The following is a 22,320-nucleotide window of genomic DNA, read 5'->3' on the forward strand; positions in this document are numbered from 1 at the left end:
TATGTCTGTGTAAACTGAGAAAACTGATTAAATGATACAGAAGCCTGTCCTTCCCATTCTAATATTCTGTGAGATTACGCCTTTCATTGTCCTCCCCTTCCACCCAACCAAACTAAGTACCACGTGCCTGAAGCGATGAGGACAAAAGAACGAAGTATTTCATCCTCAGTTGTTATTTAAAGTATATCTCCAGACAGAAGGAAAAGGCAAGGAGCAACCCAAACTGACACAAATTAGAAGTAAGGGAACGAGCCCCTCGTGTTCACAAAGCTTAACTGATGAGCTTGAATGCCTGAAAGACACGTTTACTGGAAAATTTAGAGGAGTGGAATAAAAGTTGGCTCAGATCACACTTTTCTATACAGAGAATTACATCAGCTCTGGTAGACATGTTGAACCTTCCTGTGGTCACATTATAACAGTTAACATTTTAGAAAATATCAATTACTTTCTTAACGTCTCTGTTATTGGGAATCTTGACAAAAGCAATAGGTCATGGTTGACTTGGAAGGGAAAATCCATTGGATTAAGACAGAATCGGCAGTTGGAAACTTTAGTGAGTAGGAATTTGATTCAAGTAAAGACATAACAATTAAATTTTCCTTTTTCTTTTTAAACTTTTCTTCTGCTCTTTGACTATACTTTTGTACATATTTTAGATAAAGGATAATCTGATGTTCTAAAGGTTTTCATATTTAATGAGAAGATCAAGGCCAGTTCAACTTGAGTTTCTTAGATGATTTTTTTTTACTTCTTAAACCAACTTTACTGTGGCTTACTTTATATAAAACAAAATGCAACCATTTAATGAGTACAGTGAGACAGGTTTTGACAAAGGCATGAGCCCAAGTAACAAATACTCAAACAGCTCTCTCATGCCTGTTTGCAGTCATCGTCAGCTCAGCCTCAGGTATCCACAGACTTAATCAGTTTTATCATGTAGGGCTGTTTTGTTTTTATTTCCTTTTCTAGAATCTTACATGAAGAGAGTCATACAGCATGCTCTCCTTTTATCTTTTGTTCACCATAGTTTTGAGATCATTTTCTATTTCTATAAGCACTGTATAAGAGTTCCAGTTGCTCCGTATTTTGGTTAACATCTGGTATTGTCAATCTTTTTACTAATACCAGTGAGTATGTAATGCTACGTCACTGTTTTAATTGGCATTTCTCCAATTATCAATAATACTGAACATCTTTTCAGGTGCTTATTGACCATTTACACATCCTCTTTTGTGAATATCTGTTCAAATTTTTTGCCCATTTATGTACTGGGTCATACTCTTACCTTCCAGTTGTAAGAGTTCTTTACAAATTCTGAATACAAATCCATGGTCATATATATGTAGTGGGAATATTTCCCAATCTGTGCCATATATTTTTATTTTCTTCACAGTGTCTCTTTTGAATAAAAGTTTTAATTTTGATACGGTTCAAAAATTCTAGTATTTCTTTTATGGCAAATGCTTTTTTGGGGTCCTAAGAAGTTTCTACCTAGCCCAAAGTCATGAAGATTTTCTCCTAGAAATACAGTTTTAGCCTTTAAATATAGGTTTATGATTCATTTTAAGGCATTATTTGTATATGGTATGAGGTAAGAATGGAGAAAGTCATCTTTTTCACACGGACAGTTGTTCCAGCACTATTTGTTGAAAATTGTTTCCTTAATCCATTGAGTCATCATGACACCTCTATCTAAAATCAGTTGATCACATCCGTATGGGCTTATTTCTAAACTTTCTATTTTGTTCCACTGATCTTTATTTCTATCACTTATTCTAGTATCATACTGTCTTGACTACTGTGCCTTTAAGACACTAGAATGTCTTAAAATCAGGTTCCAGGTTTGTTCTTACAGATTTCTTTGGCTAGTCTAGAGCCTCATTTTCATATAAAATTTTGAATAAATTTGTCAGTCTCTACAACAATCTTGCTGGGATTTAGATTACATTCAATCTATATCACAATTTGGGAAAGACTGATATTCTAGTGATATTGAGTCTTCTAGTCCATGAATTGGAACATTGGGTCTTCCAGTCGATAACATGTATTTAGGTCTTTTTAAATTTCTCTCAGCAGGTTTGGTCATTGTCAGTGCACTATTTATCCCTCAATAGTCCATGGGTTTGATGATGTCATAAATAATAATGTTGTTAACATTTCATTCTCAAATTGTTCATGACTAATATATAGAAATTTACACGCTTCTTTAAAACACTGCTAAATTCTTTCAAAACATACTTTCATATTATTTTAATCTTAAATTCACTGAGGTTTGTTTCATGACCCAGAATATGTCTTTATTGCTGAATGTTCCACATGCACATGAAAAGAATGTGTATTCTGGTCTTGATGGGTGCACAGTGCTCTGAAAAATCAATTTCCTTGAGTTGGTTGATGGTACTGTTCAGAAGTCCCTATATCCTTGAAGATTTTCTGGCTAGGTGGTCTATCAAACACTCCCAAGAGAGGAGTATTAAAGTGTACAACTACAAATGAAGATTTGTCTATTCCCCCCTTTCATTTCCATCAGTTTGTGCTTCATGTATTTTGAAGATCTGTTATTAGGCACATAGATCATCAGAGCATATAAGCCTAATAGCCAATCTACATACACATACACACATACCACATCCACATTTAGGATTATTATATCTTCTTTATGAAATGACTCCTTTATCATCATGAAATGTCTGCACCCTTGATAACATTTCCTGTTCTGAAGTGCACTTTGTTGGTTATTAATATAGCTTTCTTTTGATTGGTTTTTAATTTTGATTAGTTTTGCATGATATATAGTTTTCTGTCCATTTATTGTTGGGTTTAGTCACTCAGTCATGTCCGTCTCTTTGTGACCCCATGGACTGTAGCCTGCCAGCCTTCTCTCTCCATGGAATTTCCCCAGAAACAATACTGGAGTAGGTTGCCATTTCCTTCACCAGGGGATCAAACTCTCACATTGGCAGGCAGATTTTTTTTAACCACTGAGTCACCTGGGAAGCCTCCTCTCTCCTTTCACTTTCACATTATTTGTCTTTGTAAATTAGGTTTCTTATAGAATTGAGTGTTTTTCCATCCTAACACCAAATACATGTATAAAATCTGATAACCTCTGGATTTTAAATAAGGGTATAGCTGGGTTTAAATCTATCATCTTGTTATTTGCTCTCTACTTGCTCTATCCACCAAACTTTTCTTTCCTGCTTATTGAAAAAAAAAACTAAATGAGCTTTTGAAGGATTCCACTTAATCTCTAACACAGACTTATCAACTATACCTCTTTATTTTTTGAGCGTCTCTTCTAGACCCAGTGTGAGCACAAATTTTCTGTGGAGTGCCAGAGAGCAGCTATTTTAGGATTTGCAGGCCATAGGGTCTCTGTGACAACTAGTCAACTTTTCCATCCTAACACCAAATAGCCATAAAACATGAGTGAGTGTGACTGTCTTCCAATAAAACTTAATCTGTTAAAGCAGACAGCCAAATACTTTGTCAATGTAGGAGGTGAAAAAGGCAGTAAATGTCTTTTTTGTCTATGAGCTGAAGCTTGCTGGCCTATGCCGTACGGTTTACTCTTTAACTTCTCATTGTCTACCTTCAAATAATTCCACCAAGTATACAAGCACTTTTCCATGCTATGTGGATATTTCCTTGTTTCTGTCCTTCGTGCTATTTTTATTTTTACTTTCATAGATGCTATAAACCCCACAATCCACAGCTGTTATTTTTGCTTTAAATAATCAATGCTATAAAGAAACTTTAAAATGAGAAAAAATGTTTTCATATTTATACATGCATTTACCCTTTCTGGCATTCTTCATGTCTTTTGTATGGATGTGTATTTCTTACTAATGTCTTTCATCAGTGTGAATAAATTCCTTTATATTTCTTAAGGTGCAGGTCTCCTGGTGGCAAATTTTCAGCTGTGGTTTGTCTGAAAAATGTTCTTTCTTACTTCAACTTTTTAAGGTATCTTCACTAAATAAGAATTGAAGGTGGACCTTTTTCCCTAGAACTCTAAAAATTTCTGTTGTCTTCTGGATTGCATAGCTGTTGACAAGAAGTCTACAATGACTTTTTCTCTACTTTTAAGATTTCTCTTTATCTTTGGTCTTGAGCAATTTGATTATGTTCATGATATGCCTTGACGCAGCTTTCTTCATCGTTACTTTGGGCTTTGTTGACCTTCTTGGATTTGTGAGTCTATGTTTTTCATCACATTTAGAAAATCTGGACTATTTCTTCAAATATTTTTGTCTCCCCTCTATCTACTATCTTCTGGGACTCCAAGTATATGAATAATAGGTCATGTCAGACGGTAAAGCATCTGTCTACAATGTGGGAGACCTGAGTTCGATCCCTGGGTTGGGGAGACTCCCTGGAGAAGGAAATGGCAACCCACTCCAGTACTCTTGCCTAGAAAATCCCATGGATGGAGGAGCCTGGTGTCCATGGGGTCGCAAAGAGTCAGACACAATGAGCGACTTCATTTCACTTCACCCCATAGGTCACCAAGGTGGTATTCATTTATTTTCCATCATTATTTTTGTGTGTTACTGTTATCTGTTCAAATTCTTTGATCATTCTATTGAGTCTACTCAGCTGTTAGGTCAATCCAGGGAATTTTTCATTTTAGATATATTTTCCAGATCTCAAAGTTCCATTTGGTTCTGTTTTACATTGTCCCATCTTTTCTCACTGCAGTCATATATTCCTTTTAAGTATATAAACATGTTTGTAACAGTTTTTAAAGGCTTATAAAGTAATTCTCCACTAATTCCATCCTGTCTGTCATTTCTAGGTCTGCCTCTATTAACGGAATTTCCTACTAGCTATGAATCACATTTCTTCACAAGTCTAGAAATATTTGACTGGAAGCTGAACACTTTATCTGGATTTTGTTGTCTTCCTTTAAAGAGTGTTGAGTTTTGCCTTGGCGAGCATTTAAGTTACTTGCAAGTCAGTCTGCTCCTTTTCAGGTTTTTTTTCAAATACTATTAGCAAGGGTTTCAGGTAGTTCTTACTGTAGAACAGGAGTTGTCAAAATTGTTTTGTAAGGGGCCAGACAGTAAATATTTTAGGCTTCCTGGACCTAAACCACACAACTCAACTATGTAAACAAATGCTTGTGACTGTGTTACAATAAAACTTTATTTACAAAAATTGGTAGCAGGTTGAATTTGGCCCACTGATTGCAGTTTGCCAATACCCACTCTAGAGTTAGTTTAGCTGTATTATTAATGGCCCTTCTGGGGTTTCTACTGACAGTCCAGGGTGTGAACAAGGTCTTTCCACTCTGGTTGCTTATAACTTGAACAAATCCCAGACCTATATGAGCCCTAGTTATTAGTCAGCTATAGCTCCCAGCTCTTCCTTTTTCCCTAGTAGTAGTCTTTGCCTGGACTTATGGACTATCATCCCATGTACATGTAGCTTAGGCTTCAGCCAAAACTCAAGAGGGCCCCAAGGCATATTTATGGACCTCTTTCTCTTTGGTCCCTCACTGCTCCCACACCATGCCTCTCCAATTTTAGCCGTCTCAACCTTCCTAAACTCTTGTCTCTGTCTCTGCAACTCAATGAGATCACCACACTCTGCCTGATTCCCTGTCTTTGTGCTGTATGATAGTCTGAAAAGTGCCTCCAGATGGAAAGTTGATTGCAGGGTGGGACAAAAGAAATGGAGCTAAGATGAACAGACAGTCCAGAGTCAGGAGAGTTACAGCAAGATTATTCCAGAACAGAGAGGCCTGTAAGGCTCCTGCTTGCCATTCTTTGTTAGAGTTCATCAAATACAAGAAGGCGTGATACATATCAACTGTCTGTTCATTTTAGTTGCACTATCTTTGCCATAATGCCTTCGACTCCAATGTACTAGGGTGGCTTTTGCAAAAGTTAATATTTTTCTCTCTAAGTCTAAATCATACTGTTGGGCTACCATTTTGGATCCCACTCTATCTTCCTAGATTTGAAAGAAGAGGCTCAAAATTTATCCCACTCTCCAAATATCCAGCACCATTAGTCTCTCATGAAAAAGTAAAGGATTCATGATAAATAATAATAATCCAAAAGGAAAAAATCACCTTGCTCAACTGCAAAAAGCATTTGAATGAAGTTACGGAGATGAAAACAGAAAGGCCACTTAATAATTTCTCTCTGTGGGAATACATACCATTTTAGGAATAACCCATTTTACAGCTAGGCAACTAAGACTGAGTAAAGGATCTTATTTTCCTGTGTGGGTGTTTGGTCCAAAGACCCAGCATTCCTCCGACATTGATTCATTTCTTTCTTGCTGGAAACATTTCCAGGTGTTGAAGGACCAGACTAACACAGGCCACAGTTTTTTAACATTCTCCTTTAACTGAAACTGTTGGTGTCTTCTTCCTGTGACAGGATGCAGGGATAATGTCTGCTTCTCTGCATTTTCTGGCTTATTTCACTTCATGCCGGATATCTGACATTTTTCAAGCACTTGTTTTGTTATTTGAAATGGGATAGTAGTGTGCCAAATCTTTTCCCCCAAGGCAGCAGAAAAAATTAATAGCTTTGCTCAAGGGATGTTAAATAGCAGAGTATCTCACTGCTATGAAGGATTTATTACTGCTTTATTTTGGTTTTTTAACTTAACGGGGTGTTAAGTATAAGAGCTCTACGCGTTGGACTCAAATCACCAGCAGAGCTGGCCTATCTGTAAAGGCCCAAGGCCTTGTAAGAAGAACCCTCTCACATCACTAGCTGAGCTTGAACTTCCTTCCTTAACACGTTCCTCAAAGAGGGAGTAACAACAATGAGAGAATTTCAAATTGGTCTCTGGCATCACCAGGCTTCAGAGAACTCCTGACAGGTTCTGGCTACAATCACCAGCATAAAGCATCAAGCCTGTGCCCTTAAAATACTGTTTTCTGTTACTCCCCACCTTCCATGTTCCAAAAAAACATTTCCCCAAATAAAAGGGACTTACCCTACTATGACTATAACAAAATCCAGTAAATTCCATCCATTCCTAACATAAGCATTAGGATGTAGCAATAATCCATATGCTATAATCTTCAAAAATGTTTCGACTGTAAAAATAATCAGGAAGGCATATTCTACTTTTTCCTGTGAAGAGAAACAAAGAAAACAAAAAATTGGGGGGTGGGGGAGAAGAAGAAAAAGAAATAGGGATTAGAATCAGTGTCTCAGAAATATTAGCATTTAACTCCAAGCCAAGTTTCATTATGAGAAATGGAAAAATTAACACTACACCTGGAGCAAGAAGGCATTTTAATTCTAACACTGAATGTCTCATAAGCAACTAAGTGTAAAGCACTTTCCATCCTGGACTGCATGGTTGCACTTTGCCACCTGCCTTGATGTGTGCATGGTGACCCTGCCTAGAACATAACCACGTGTTTGTTATTTCTGCACATTTGCAAAACGCAGCATGTTTTCCTCCTAAGCTTGCCCAGTCAGGCCCCCAGGAAAGCCCAAGGATGCTACAGAGATTCCCTCGGGGCTTTAAACAGAATGTCCTTGGGAAGAAAGGAAGATGTGTCTGCTTCGACCCTCTCCTCCTCTCGGGTTTCCATCTTGACTTCTAGGTCAGGATCGGCTTTGTCACTGAGCAGCAAGATGACCTCGGCAAGCCCCTCCTGTCCTCTGGACCTGCGTTTCCTCACCTGCGCAGTAAGGGCAGGGGAGGAGGGGATTCAGGATGGCAAGCCCATGGCCACCTTACAGGTGTGCCGCCTCGACAGGTAACCACGCACATTCCCAGGGAGCCTGGCCTCTGCCCTGGAATGCTCGTAACAGACTCAGCAGCCACTTCCATCTTACTGCCACAGATCTCTGAGATGCCACCCTCATGTTATGGGACTCTCAGAATCTTTCTGATGCCGACTCATGTAATTCCAAGAATTGTAGAAAATGCATCCATCAGCAAGTCTCAAAATGTTGGCTCTTTCCTCTTTTACAAGGTTTTCTTTGTATGGCTTGGGTTTCAAAAGAAATATGGACTGCTGAGATGTATGAGGTCAATTTTACAAGAGGTATGTGCTGGCAAAAAGCTACTTAAAAAACAACTAAGTGAAACATCCTAATTAAAACTCTTCCACATGGACCATAAAGTCCTCTGCTAATTCTCTGTGAGACCTGAGGAAAGTTACCAATGCCTCAGGAAAACAAGTCATGGAGTTCACTTATTAAGATGCCTCGTGCAAGAGGGCAAATAAATTTGGCTCAGGAAATACTTAGTGAGCACCTCTTCTCCACGATGGGCCCCACTCCAGGAGCCAAGAAAAGAAAAGCATCTCCACTGTGGTCCTATCTTTGAAATGTTTAGTCCAGTGCAGAAGGTAAGGGTTTCAGATGTGATACACAGAGGACATTGCAGGAGAGGAAATTGACAAAGAGCAGTTCTGCACCTTGATAAGCAGTTCTGTCCTCTGATAAGGCCAAAGGGTTAGACCCTTTCTCCCCTGCTGAAACTGAAGCTCCAATACTTTGGTCACCTGATGCAAACAGCCGACTCATTAGAAAAGACACTGATGCTGGAAAAGACTGAAGGCAGAAGGAGAAGGCGATGACAGAGGATGAGATGGCTGGATGGCATCACCAACTCAACGGACATGAGTTTGAGCAAGCTCTGGGAGATGGTGAAAGACAGGGAAGCCTGGCGTGCTGCAGTCCATGGGGTCGCAAAGAGTCAGACACAACTGAGTGACTAAACAACAACAACAACCCCTGCAAGGACTTGCTTTGCTCCACAGAAGCAGTGTCTTGTCTAGGCCACCCTGGGCTCTAGCTGCCACCAGAGTGCTACCCCTCCATCGCAGGCGAGTCCCAGGTGGGACTTCACTGAGTTCTGCCACTGCATCCTTCCTGTTTACCAGCAGGGAACTGTCCAACCCTGGAGGTACCCCAGCCTCTATCCCCGTTCTCCGCTCCCCAATGGTCATGCTGAAAAGCCAGTTCATCAGTTCTTCCCTCCAGGTCCATGTCATTCCTCACATGCCCTCAAGAGCACCGCTTGATCCTCAGAACACCATCCGAGTGGTCTAATAAATTCCTTTGTGGTGAAAGTTAGCCAGAGTCCATGTGTTTTCAATTTTAAAAGTCTTGCTCATCCCCAGCCTCCACACTCATGCTTCCTCTCTCAGTCTGGCTCATCCTGTGTACCCCACACCATCCTTCACCAGGCTGCAAGACCTTCTGGGACCATGACCTGCTCCCTCCGCACAGCAGCCACACCCTCCAGGCTGGGGTGAGCAGCTGAAATTCTCCCAGAGCAACAGCATGTGTGCCCCCTTGCCCCCCAGGCAGACCTCCAAGGACTCCTCTGTTTACTCTCTGGAGTCCCTGTGAGCCTCGTGAGAGCAAGGGCTCATTTTCCCATTCACTGCCACATCCCCAGCTGGTGAGCTCCCACAGGGCATACACTCAGGCCACTGTGGATGTTCTGAAGAACAGCGACCGACGTCACTACTGACTACAGAGGAGAGATTCGGGAAGGCTTTGATGAGGTAGTGACCCTAACTTAGCGAGCTAAAAGGAGATTTAACCAGAAGCAAAACTCTCTGAATAAACCAATCTGCTGCCCTCAGATTGGACCCTGGCCACCAAAGGTAGACCGTCAGGATGTTTTTGAGAGTTAGAACTGTAAGGGAACCAGATAAGCAGGAAACAGCACGTCGATTCTACAATTCTTCTTCCCTTTTTATCCCTTCTGCTTTATTTACTGGGCCAGACAGGAAAAAAAAAAAAAGGCTTTCGCTCCCATCAATATTCAGAGCAGTAACATCTCTACGTCAACACAGCACTATACTTTAGAGCAGACAAACAAGACAGGGAACAGAGAGCACACGACACCTACCAAAGCCAGCTTGTTTTCCCTCTGTAGCTTTTACTTATAAGTAATTTTGCCACAATAAGACAAGGGCTATTTGTGAAACTGAATTGTTTAGGGCTCTTTTATCCCTCTCTCATCCTCCCCTCTCTCCTTTTTGAAGATTTTTGGCCTTTCTTTCCAAAATCCTCCACACATTACTTGATGGAATTGATTATATGAAATGTAACCGTGCTTTCATGCAGTTCTTTACTACAGAGATTCTACCATGATGCCAGCTGAACAATCACAGCCTGAAGAGCACGGCAGACCAGTCTGCCTAGAAGCCAGATCATCCTGGCCCCCAATCCTGCTGTTAGAAAGGACTCTCAGGAAACAAATACCCTTCTACGTTAAGCAAATGCAGTGTTAAAGAAAACTCTTGCAAAACAACAATCCTCAGAAGGGGAGGTAATTACTTCACAAGAGGATTGCTCATTTGAGAAAAGAATGTTGGGTTAGTGATTTGAAAGGAAGCCACCAGAAAAGGCCAGGTTCTTTACAAGATAGGGTGAGAACATGCACCTGGATGAAGGACAGTGAGACGCTGCACAGAGGAGATACGCAGCCAGAGTCCAAGATGAGTGGGAGCACAAGGAGGCCACCACGGTAAGGATGAAGGAATGGAGCAACTGAAAAGAGGCAAGCGAGCCCTCCAGAAATGAACATGAAATGAGGTGGCCCCTGGGCAGGGGCTGTATCTTAAAAGCCCTACTCCAGGCCAAACAAGAAGAGTACATGATTCTCATACCCCAATTTCCCTGCATTTGCCAGGCACGCTCACCCAGACACCAGCAGGATCCACTTCACTAACAGGGCATCCTGGATGAGCAGGGCCAGCCAAACCATCTTTTAACAGAGCAGAAAGCACCAAGTCTTCACCAGAGACCACTCTGTTATGTGGATGAAAGTCCCCTATGAGACCCAAGTCACTAGAGAAATGAAAGCTGAACATCTAACTCCGAAACCTGATTTACCTTCTTTCAACAGTGAAGTTTCACCAAGCAGGAGAGGCTCTAAAGCAAGAGTCTCTAAACCAGTTAACCCCAAACAGAGCCTTGAGAAACAGAAACTCAACTAGCAGGGAACAGTTGATGCCAGGATCCTTACCTGTACTTGGTGGTCAGCTGTCCTATTTTCAAGGATCCCTTTACTAGCACTGTGATACAAACATTCATCCATCATGAATCTATCTATCCATTCATGCATCCCTGAGCACCTGTGTCTCCCTCAGAAAGCCTGGTCCCTACCCTCACAGAAGTCCCCACCTGCTGTCAAAAGATCAACAGAGGCTTCATGAGCCAGGTAAGGCTTATCTCTTTGCTTTGCTCATCACCCGAAAGGCTCAAGTCTTTGCAGAGGTCTCCTGGCATACACCCTGGCAGTGAAAGACACAGAGTCTCCCCATTCACACACACATCCCTTCTGGGTCCTACCACCTGGGCTCCTTATAGGCGGAGATCATTTCTAACTGTCTTTGTGACCCCAGCATCCAGCACCATACCAGTCTCTGATGGCTCAGATGGTAAAGAATCTTCCTGTAATGCAGGAGACCCAGGTTTGACCCCTGGGTTAGGAAGATCCCTGGAGAAGGAAATGGCAACCCACTTCAGTATTCTTGCCTGAAAAATTCCACGGACAGACAAGCCTGGTGGGTTACACTCCATGCAGTCCCAAAGAATTAGAAATGACTGAGCAACTAACATTTTCACTTTCCAACACCATACAGGGCACACATAAAGTACTCATGGGTCCCAATAGGAGGTAGAAAAAAAAAAAAAAAAGACAAGGAATTAAGCAACAAGGCCAGACTGAAAGAGGGCTATAAAAACATGAGAACTTAGGATTCTAGCATATGTACCAAAAAGCAAACCAAGCAGGACAGGAATCTTTCTAAATTACCAAAAGCCCTTCTAGAACAAGCCTGGGCTCAACAGTCAGACTGTAGAGAACAGCTGATCCCAGCATCTCCCAGGTCCTTCCTTTCAATCCCAGCTGGAGCCCCTGTGAACACCCTTACCTTCCACCCTCCTGTCCCTTCCAGCTTGCTCACTCCTCTCCTGCAAGAGCATCCACTGCACGTCATGGGCTGACCTGCTCCCTTCCACTATGCTCCCAAGTTCATACGTTCCCTGCTCCACACCTCTGTCCATTCTGCTTCACCCACCTTGTGTTCTAGCCCTACCCCTACAGGTGCCAACTCCCATCTCTGGTGAGCACACAACCCTGACACGGGACTAACACAAGCCCAGCACGGAGTTGTGGAGAGGACGCAGGGCCTGGAGTTGAATCTGTATTCTGCTAGCCCCACTGAGCCTCGACTCACTCAGGTCCACATCCTATTCTTCACTACCGGATGCCTTCCTCCACCCTCACCCCAATTCCTGCCTTTACACCAGGCTAAGTTCTCCCTGTCCTTCAAAGCTCAGCTTAAATGACACTTTCTCAGCAAAACCTCTGCTGACCTCCCAGACAAAATTCAGACCCACTGGTATATGCTGTCAAAGCTCACCGTATTTCTGCATAGCACTATTCACAATGGAAAATTTAAATTTAAAAAACACTACCTCTTTGATACTTGTCTATTCCAATAAATGATAATTTCTTATAAAATCAGGGACCATTTATATTTCATACATCACTGTATTTTCAAGTCTGTCACAAAAACAAATACTCAATATTTATAAATGAGGAAATAAACGGGCAAAATGAGAAGTTCTGACCAAACATTATTCAACGGCCTTTCCTGCTAAGACATTCCGTAATTGTTTTAGTCGGCTCAGGCTGCCATAACAAAATACCATCGGCCGGCTGGCTTAAATAACAGAGGCTTATTTCTCAGTCTGGAGGCTGAGAAGTCCAACATCAAGGTGTCAGTTGATCTGGTGTCTGGTGAGAACACTTTTTCTGGCTTGTGGAAGGCTGGCTTCTCATGCTGTCCTCATCTGGCCTTTCCTTGGTGGAAATGTACACATAGAGAGAGAGTTCACCCTTCCTATTCTTCTCAGGGCACTAATCCCATCATGAGGGCCCCATCCTCAAGACCTAATCTGACCCTAATCACTCCCCAAAGGCCCCACCTCCAAATACCACCCTATTGGGGTTGAGTTTTGAACACATCAACATGTGGGTATACAGACATCCCACCCATAACAATACTACAGGCCCTGTCCCAGGAAAACACCCATGACTAAACACCCAGGAAGAACCTTACAGCTTCTGCTCTGCACCATGAACTCCCAGCCTGGTAGGAGAGGGGAGCACCCACAGAGGCAAAGCCGTCAAGGGTGATGAGAGCTCCAGGGCTGCAGGAGCACAGATGTGAGGGGAGAGGCAACCAAAGACACCAAGGGACACATGGGCCTGGGGCGGCTCTGAGGCTTGGCTTCTGTTTCTCATCTGCAAAACAAAAAGTCTGAATGGATGATGCCTTCCAGCTGTGAAACTACAATTCTTTATGACATGAGGAGCAATGTCTAGACTCAGGCTTCAGAAGGAGGCCACTTCGGAAGTGAGGGCCCAGGGATGCTGGGGAGGATGACCAACCAGGAGCAGCAAGATCCAGGAGAAGCTGCTGCCTTGTCAGGTGACCAGGTCACCTGAGGTCACCAAGAGACCTTCCCACCTACTGCCTCACATTCCAGGAGGTGCTCTCAGGAGTGTGTCACCTGAGACACATTTAGCCACTCAAACAGGGTTTCTTTGTGTGATTCAACCTCCTGTAAACTCTGCTGGGGACCACAGCAAGGGGGACTTCAGTGTGCCTTCCTTCTTCTTCACCTTTGGCCTAAAAGTACACATTGAAGAGCACACGTGACTGAGTCCATTTCTTGTGGCTCTCAGCTGAGTTATCTGCCCCCTGCCTCTCAGTTTCCTCATCTATATAACCGGGACACTCATCCTTCCCACCCAGGTGACAGTGAAAACCAGATTACGTGAAGTCTGAAAGAGCCCTGTGAACGGTCAGACATTTGCCATCAGAGGCCACTGGCGACAGGATAGGGAGAGGCTACACTTCCAGGCTCTGGAATTAGAATCCTGACAGGAGGATCAGGAGATGGGACAGAAACCTTATAGGACCGATGCCAGTCAAGTGACTACCCAGGCTGCGTAGGGCCACCGCACAGGATGCCATCCAGAAGGTACCTGAGATGGCAAACGGAGGTAGCCAGTGAGTGCCCTGGCTGACTGCTCCATGGAGACCAAACTCAAAGACATCTGGTCGGTGGGAAGAAGACAGATGAAGCTGACAGGGCCCTTTCTCTTGGGGCCTCCCCACTTACTGGCAGTACAGAGGCTGCAGGAGCTAAAGCAAGCAACTGGCAGGGGGTGGCTCCTTATAGTTCTGTCACCTAGCAAAACTCACAGGGTAACAGCTCCCTGACTTTCCTCTGAGAATTGCTTCTTCCTTACTTTCAGTCCAGGGGCCACAGGGGTTGGCCTGTGACCCAAGTTATTAGCCCAGGGATAGGCATGTGACCCAATGCCCACCAACCAGGTCCAATCGGAACTAATCCTGGGTTTCACTCAGCTACTAGGCCAGATGTTCTGTCACTGGCTTTACTGAGCTCTTTGAGGCTACAAGCCTAGAGTTGCCAGGGGGACATAAAGATGAAAAGCCAACACTAAGGGAAGTCGAGGCAAAAGATGAGAGGGAGTCAAACGGAAAGACAGAGGCAAGCGCCCGGCTCTGATGCCACCATGAGAGTCCCCAGATCAAGCTGAACTGATGCCACCATAAGAGTCCCCAGATCAAGCTGAACCTGGAACCTGAAGCCAAACTTCTCCCCCAACTTTGGGCTTTTCGGTTACAAAAGCCAATAAACTGAGCCAGTTTAGGTTGGGTTTGGGGTCGGTTGCTAACTAAAGTCCTAGGTAAATATCAGGGGCCTACAGAATCACTCTGCTTCTCTGAAAGTTAAAGAATCTAAGAGACTCTTCAACAGCTCCTCACTTCTCAAGAGATTCAACTCCTTGGATGACTCCCTTTATCCCAAAGGCTTAGGAATGGCTCTCTAGGCATAGGACCCAAGAGCCCTGCAAGCCACTGCCTCTAGGAATTCACTGAGGCTCAGTTTTTCTGACTTCATTCTTCTATCTCATTCATGTTGTCCTCAACCCTACCTGGTTTCTGGGACTCTACACACTTCTGTAAACTTGATGCCTCAGACTTGCCTGGCTTCCCATTCCACTCGTCCTGGGACCCCTTGGTAGCAGGTAGGTACGTTCTATGGTTCGCAGCCATACACTTTCTCACCCAGCTGCACCATGAAGGGACTGCCCAGATCTGCCCCATCTTGGCTGGCAGTTCAGGAACCCTATTTCAGTTTAACTCAACCATATTCACTGGGTATCTATTCCATACCAGATGTGGTCCTGAGCATTGGAGATCAGTGGTAACTAAGACACTGTCCATGTCCTGGAGGAAAACAGTAGATGTATATGTAAACGTTTATAGACACAGCAAGACAATGATCACAGCTAAAGTAGAGTACTGGGAATACTCTGTAGGGAGATATGGATTGGAACAACTAATTGTGTCTGGAGCATTTGGGAAAGCTTGAAAAGCAGAGGACTGTATCACGTCTCAATTCCTCCATCTGGCGTCCCCAAGGACCTCTACACAATCTGTCTACGCTATACATACCAACAACCACCTGATGTGTTACCCCACCAGACAAAGGGCCTCCATCCCACCCGACTCCGCTTACTCCTCCACGGCTCCCTCTGCTCCAGTGCGTCAGCTCCCAGAACACGCTGCATGTAAGTCATACTCACTGGAACTTCTGGTCTCTGCTGCTCTTCTCCATCACTAAAGCACTTCTTTCTACTGATCTAAATCCTACTCCACCCTTTCAGGAAAGACTGAGGAGTTTCATTTCCTCTGAGTGCTCTTCTCCTCCCTCTTTCATAAGCATGATGCACTTACCGGGGAAGACAAATGACCCTCGGGTACATACTGCCTCTGCTCCCCAGGCACCCCTGCAGCAGACACCCCTCACCAGTCTCCAGTCCCCCCACTGCCCCCGAACACAGCTGCACACGCTGCACAATCAGGCATCATCCCTGGAATGGAGTGGGCATGTGAGTCAAAACTCTTTGCCATCCCAGAGTTTAAAGTTGCACCATTTGCATTTAATCATGAAAGTAAATTGTAACAACAAATGCTTGAGTGCTAACTACCTGTGAGGCCATGAAGGGGGCAGAGAGGGGCAACGTGCTGCCCTGCTTTCCAGACCTCCTGGTCTAAGTTGGGAAGGTGAGCCTATGAGGCACTGTCTTGTATTCTCTGAAGACTGTTAGGACCTTGAAGACAAGAACCACTGCATCTACCTCTGCAGACCCTCTCATCATATGGAACAGAGAAATGTGAGCTTAGCTTCAAAAAATACCATGACAGCATCACCCACCGGAAAAGAAAAAAAGAATAGCCCAATGCTGCATTTCTGAGCCCCTGGGCTGAGACCTTGTCTCACCGTCAGGGAGCCACACCAGCAGTTCTGACACCCAGACCCAGATCTATTCGCCTCTTCTAGGTGGAATTACAGAGCTCGGCTTTCTTCCTTAACTGTCAGGCCTTTACATCCTCTGCTGACAGCTCAGGTCAATGTAAATGGCAGTGAGATTATGTGCCCTACATGGGGCTGATCAAAGTAGCTCACTGCCTCCCTGGGATCTAATGGGCCCAGGTCATGCGAAAACTGCCAAACCCCATCATTCTAGAAATGAAGTCTTTTCTTAGCATTGCTTCTTTTGCCTGACATGAGTCAAATGCTCCAACATGTCCATGTACTTGGCTGAAAAGAAATGAGCAAACATTTCAAAATGGCAGGAACTGAATAAGCTTAAAACCAAACATTTTCATTTTGACACAAAGACAGCCATTCCTTTCTCCCATTAACAGAACTAAAGAAAAACCTTCCACATCTGCCTATGGTTAAATTTTCTGACATCTGAATTCTGGGTATAAACTCATTTCATGCCCTTGATGCTCACTTGTATGCCTGTAAACACACTACGTGTACACCTGGACACAGCACTTGACAAGAGAGAAACATGTTCCAATCTCTTACCTCAGGGGACTCTCCAACCTATGGAGTAAGAGAGTCAAAGAAGGGATTACTATTAGAGTCATGTGCAAGGGTCATAGTGAACAGCAACTACAGAGAGCAGTAACCGTGCCCCTTGGTTTGCAGACACCTGACTGCACCCACCTGGCGGGGAAGCACACCTCCCCACTGGTCCCATGCCCATCAAAGCTAACCTGGGCTTTCATGGAGCTCCACCAGGACCTCAGCCTTGGGTCATCCAAGCAACCTGGACAGAGCAATCTGAGGAGGCACCCTATGGATGGAGCAGCCAACTGTAATAATGCTGGTACCTGCTGGGCACTGCTATCCCATTTAAGAATATTTGCAATCATGTGTCCAAATGTACTGTGACCTAGTCCAGTGGCAGCAAAGAGCCTGGGGACAGGTTCCAGATCCACCACTCTGTAGATCCACCACTTGGCTGTGTAGACCCAAGCAAGTGGCTTTACCCCTCTTTTGTCACTGGTTCTTCATCATAAAATGAGAATATGAAGGCTAGGTTTGTTGCTGAGCATGAATGAGGCAACACACGTAAAACACAGGAGCCAGGTTTTATGTGGCCTGCACATGCCTGGACGCTAGCTCACCTGACTGCTGCCTCTGCCTTACACACTGCCCTGGCCTGGCTGCGCCCCAGGAACAGCACGGGACCTGGCGTGGAGCCCATGCTAACTACTCACCACGTAGGCACTAGGACAAGGGCCCAGCTCACTGCCCACCCTGCAGGTCTGCACACGCCCAGTGCAGGCATCTCCTCCTGGTGGGAGCTGGCCCAGGGTCAGCACTGCCTCCACTCTCAGGGAGACAGACACCCATCTACGACAGCTCCTACACCTCCTGGACCATCCAGCAAAGTCTGCCTATGGCACATCATAGAACGGAACACTCAGGAGATGAAACACCTGCTCCCAGACTCTGTGTCACCCTCTTCTTCCCCTGCACAGCAAAGCAGCAGGTTCCTGCGGGCTGGCAGTGCAGGTGACGGGGGTGTGGGCAGGAGGAACAGGAGCCATTCAGTTCACCATGCGCTTCTCTCTACCATAAAAACCACTCCTTTTGGATGAACCCTCACTGGTGGTACACTTTTTTTCCAGGGACTGTATGAGACCATAGGAATATAGATCATTTCTTTCTGAATAAATTCATGAATCAAAGTTTAAAAATACATAAACTGCAGAGTCTATAACTGAGATAAAACATGTGATACATTTACTCAGAAGATTAATAACTCCATGCCTAGAATTTATCATTGTTTTAGTATTAGAAAGTAGAATTAATTTAATTTAAGAGACATTGGGTGGCTTAAAAACCAGGCAGCACCTAACTGTGGTCCTGAGGTAGAAATCAATACCCAAGGCAGTGACTAAAGCAGAACTAAGTGTCTGCAGACCCACTCGAGCTGGGAGCACCCCTCACATGGATCTGGCCCTTCAGTCAGACTTCTCCCTCACCTGTCACTTAACACTTCCCAGAAGCAGGGGGAGGGGAGGGGTCTCCCACCAACCCCCAAGCTCAGAACCCACACGGGCTTTCTAGGAGCAATTCCACTCCCAAGAAAACCAGGGGCTCCAGAAGCAGTCACTAGAGGGGATTCTGCTTGGTCAGGTGGCTAGGTCTAGTCACTAATCGCTACTGATCTTTCTAAGGTAAAATTTTCTGTAGGTCTGCCTCATTCCAAAAAAGAAACCTAGGCAGCAAGAATATAAAAATTTGAAGTAAGAAAGGGAATGCTAAATGACTCTTTCAAAGAAGAAGGAGCTCTACACACAGGGCAAGGAAGGATGCCCATCATACATTAGTACAGGAATAACACAAATGACATGACACCCTTGGTGTCTGAAAAGATCTCTTAACAAGCCAGTCTGCAGCAGAGATACCAGAAAGAGAAAAGGCTTGCCTCTGAGAGCAAGATCATGGTGGACTGTCTGTCTCTACTTTTATATATGTCTGATCTGTGTTTTTCTCATTGAGCATCTTTGTAATCCGCTGAAAGTCAAAATATTTAGGACAAAAGCATAAGACAAGAAATAAAGATTAACAAGAAAGAGAAAATAAAATGAAACAGGAATAAGAGCATAATGAAGATGCATACGATGAAGACATTTTCATTAATGTCTCTGTGAGATTTCTAACAGCTACTATGGAAGGAAATCAGACCAGTGACACAAGTTACCTTATCTTTTTGAATGAAATTGCTTCTCAGAACATAAAAGTATTTCTCCAGAGGATTTTCATGGAGAGAAGAATCAGCTGAAAATATGAACTGAACACAGATTATGCATGACATAAGAGAAATGGCCGGAACTAGATTAATTTTTGCCTGCCTTCATGGAATTTATACTGTAATGGAGAAGACATTTTAAATGGAATACATCTGAAATTAATTTTGTGGTTTACATCCAGAAATTTTTGAAAAAAAAATGAAATAAAACAGAAGGGAAATTATCAGACTGCATAGCAAATATCAGAACTTATTAGTATATTTTTATCAAACATGTCTCAGATAATATATACATAGATGTAAGATGTATATACTTCTGTTGGCAAAAGTTTTAAAAACTGAAAAACACACCTCTGAAAGCCAGTAATCTGGATCTACCAGTGGACACCAGTGGGTAAAAATAACCACTCACTTTTGCTTGCTCATATACACTTTCTGCCACCAAACACACATACATCCACAAAACTCCTCAAGTTAAAAGGTACTGAAAAAAATCCCTAACTCAGTACAGAGCCAAACACCCACAGATCAAACCAAACAGTAAAACAGAATCAACCCAGAAAGCAATGGGAATGGACGTACATGTCCTAGGTCTGTTTCACAAGGAAGAACTGAATCTCCACGTAAGGAAACAGTGACTCAGGCCAAGGTTGGGCAGTGAGTTCCCTGCCTGTCCTAGACGACCAAGTGAGGCCATCCTGGGAATCAGCCATCTCTAGCGCTACCTGGAGAAGAAGGAATGGAGATTGGGTGAGACCAAGACAGGAATTTTTATAGGAAGAAAGATGATGCAGGTTTGGAGACTTCCCTGGTGGTCCAGATGATAAGACTTCAGGCACCCAATGCAGGGGGCCCAGGTTCAATCCCTGGTCTGGGAATTAGATTCCACATGTCACAACTAAGATGGGCTCAGCCAAAAAAAAAAAAAAAAAAAAAGATGTAGGCTTGCAGAGGAGCACAGAAGGGAGGATGGGATGGGGAAGGCTTTGAACCACAGATCCAGAAGACACCCCAGAGCCCCCAGAACACTGTGCTCTCATAGATGGAGAAACTGAAACTCAGAGAAGGAAGGGCAGCAGCAGCACACGGAGTGCCTGGGGCAGGAAAAGCAGCCGTGGACGCCTGGGCACTGGGCACAGGAAGGAGGGAGGCCCTAGCAGACCTGATCTACCTCACAGCCTGCCCACCGGGCCTGATCCACCTCGAGTGCATGTGAGGGAGAGCTCGTAAAATGTGACCGGAATAGAGAGTGAACCGACACCCCCAGTGGGCCCCAAGTGGGACCGCAGGTCAGAGAAGTAGGGTAGGGAGCATGCAGACATCTGAAGACCTGGGCCATGGTCCCCACCCAAGGCGGGCTCGCAGGCCGACCAGAGTCAGGGGGCTGCCCGCTGTCAGGCACACACACCCCTTAGGTGGCAGCAGGGCATCAGAGCAGGGGCGTCTACAATTCACACGGGAGAGGGGACATCAGGGAGAAATGGGGCCTGTCTTCTCTAGCTGCTTTATGGGAAAGTGGGTGGCTAGGGTAAAAGGCTCTCTGAGCTGGGCCGGCTCTGCAGAGCCTGAGTCTGTTCTTTTGAAGCATTGTGTCTTCATTCATTGGATGAGATGAAGTCTTTCCTCAGTTTTCTTAAGGCTGCGGTGACCTACCAAAAGAACACTCTTTTAACGAAGCACAAAACTGAAGATAATGAAGAATGAACCCAAACCCTGGTTCTGCTGGACCAGATGTATGGTCCAAGAGAAAGACCTGAAATGGTCAAGCAGCCACTACCTCATCCTCTCAGTGGTGCCACCACCACGACCCTGGGGGAGCTAAGGATTAATAACAATGGTGGAAATGCCTGGCGCATGTTCTGCACTCAGTAAGGGGCTGCTGTCACCGTGCAGCTGTGCTGTGAAGGAGCTGTGATGCTCACAGTAGGGCCTCCACAGGCATCTCCACTATCAAGGGTGGGGTTGTGGGAATTTGAGAAGCCACCCTACTCCTCCCACTGTACACGCCACAGAGCTGAGGCCCCAGTGGCCACACCAAGAGTTACACCCCAACCCCAATGTTTTCACCCTGTGAAAACAGTAGGAATATTACTAGAAAATAGTATAATAGGATCGGCAAACACAGGAAGGAGCCTAAATAAACAAGTGCCTTGAAATCAAAATCACTACAAGTCCTGTTTGGCTACAACTACAAAACCTACATCCATTCTGTTAATTCAGGCATAGGCAGATGCCTTTTTAATGGTTTCATAATCACTCAGATCAATCATCATTTTAATAATGATTAGTGCTGGAAAAGGCAACAGGCTTAATCACAACTGCCTCAATTCAAAATTCATTAACACTCTGTGACCGACTGCAATCATTACACTTGAGCTCTCAATACTTCATAATGTATCTCCTAAAAGAACTGTCGAGCTGCTTAATTTCTATACTCTGTATTTTGAAGCTGCCTTTACATGACAATATAGTTCACTATCCAGTCACTTCCCAATGAATTAGTGTTTAGGCAAACTCCCATCATTAGGATGACATTGAGACCTATGAGCACATAATCCCCTGAAAGCTTCAACAACTAAATAGATGCTATTCGCTAAAATATCTAGGTTCATTATTTATAAAACATCCTAGTGAGTTAGGATAAAATGGGACAAACAAATACAGGTTTTTCTTTAATTACAGTAGTGTTGGTGAATCAGACCTGAAATGTCTGGAAATTACCACTTTCTAAAACTTGTGATTCTGCTCAAATGCCAAACTTAAAAAAAAAAATCCAAATCCAGAATAGTTCAACGGTGACATCCAGTCATGCATTTTTTTCACAGCCCAGACATATATAAGCACAGAAAAAGGCAAAGATATGAGAGAAGACCACCCCTCACTACAGTCAGTAAAAGGTGAACAGGTGGGTCCCCAAAATCAAGTGTCCAGTAACACCTCTGTAAGGCCTACACTCTACCCGTCTGCTACCGACTTTTAAACAACCAGACAACCCTCAAGCCAGGATAAGGAAAACTGGTAGAATGACCAGTGGTACACTGAATAGCATGGTGAATTTTAGAGTCAGACAGCCTGAATTCAAAGTTCCTACTGGGTCCAGAGATACAACCCGGGACAAGCACTTCACCCTTTTGAGCCTTG

The 22,320-nt window shown here is 44.0% G+C and overlaps 1 protein-coding gene across 3 annotated transcripts in view; it reads right to left on the reverse strand.

Moving 5' to 3' along the window:
* Positions 1-22,320, reverse strand: part of CACNA1D (calcium voltage-gated channel subunit alpha1 D) — a 348,007-nt gene that overhangs the window by 156,875 nt on the left and 168,812 nt on the right. For all 3 annotated transcript variants that reach the window (XM_068982168.1, XM_068982170.1, XM_068982169.1), the window contains exon 4: positions 6,964-7,103. In XM_068982168.1, the coding sequence (XP_068838269.1) occupies positions 6,964-7,103 (140 nt within the window). The remainder of the gene's footprint in view (positions 1-6,963; positions 7,104-22,320) is intronic.

Source organism: Capricornis sumatraensis, chromosome 10 (genome assembly GCF_032405125.1).
Source record: "Capricornis sumatraensis isolate serow.1 chromosome 10, serow.2, whole genome shotgun sequence".
Taxonomy (NCBI): Eukaryota; Metazoa; Chordata; class Mammalia; order Artiodactyla; family Bovidae; genus Capricornis; species Capricornis sumatraensis.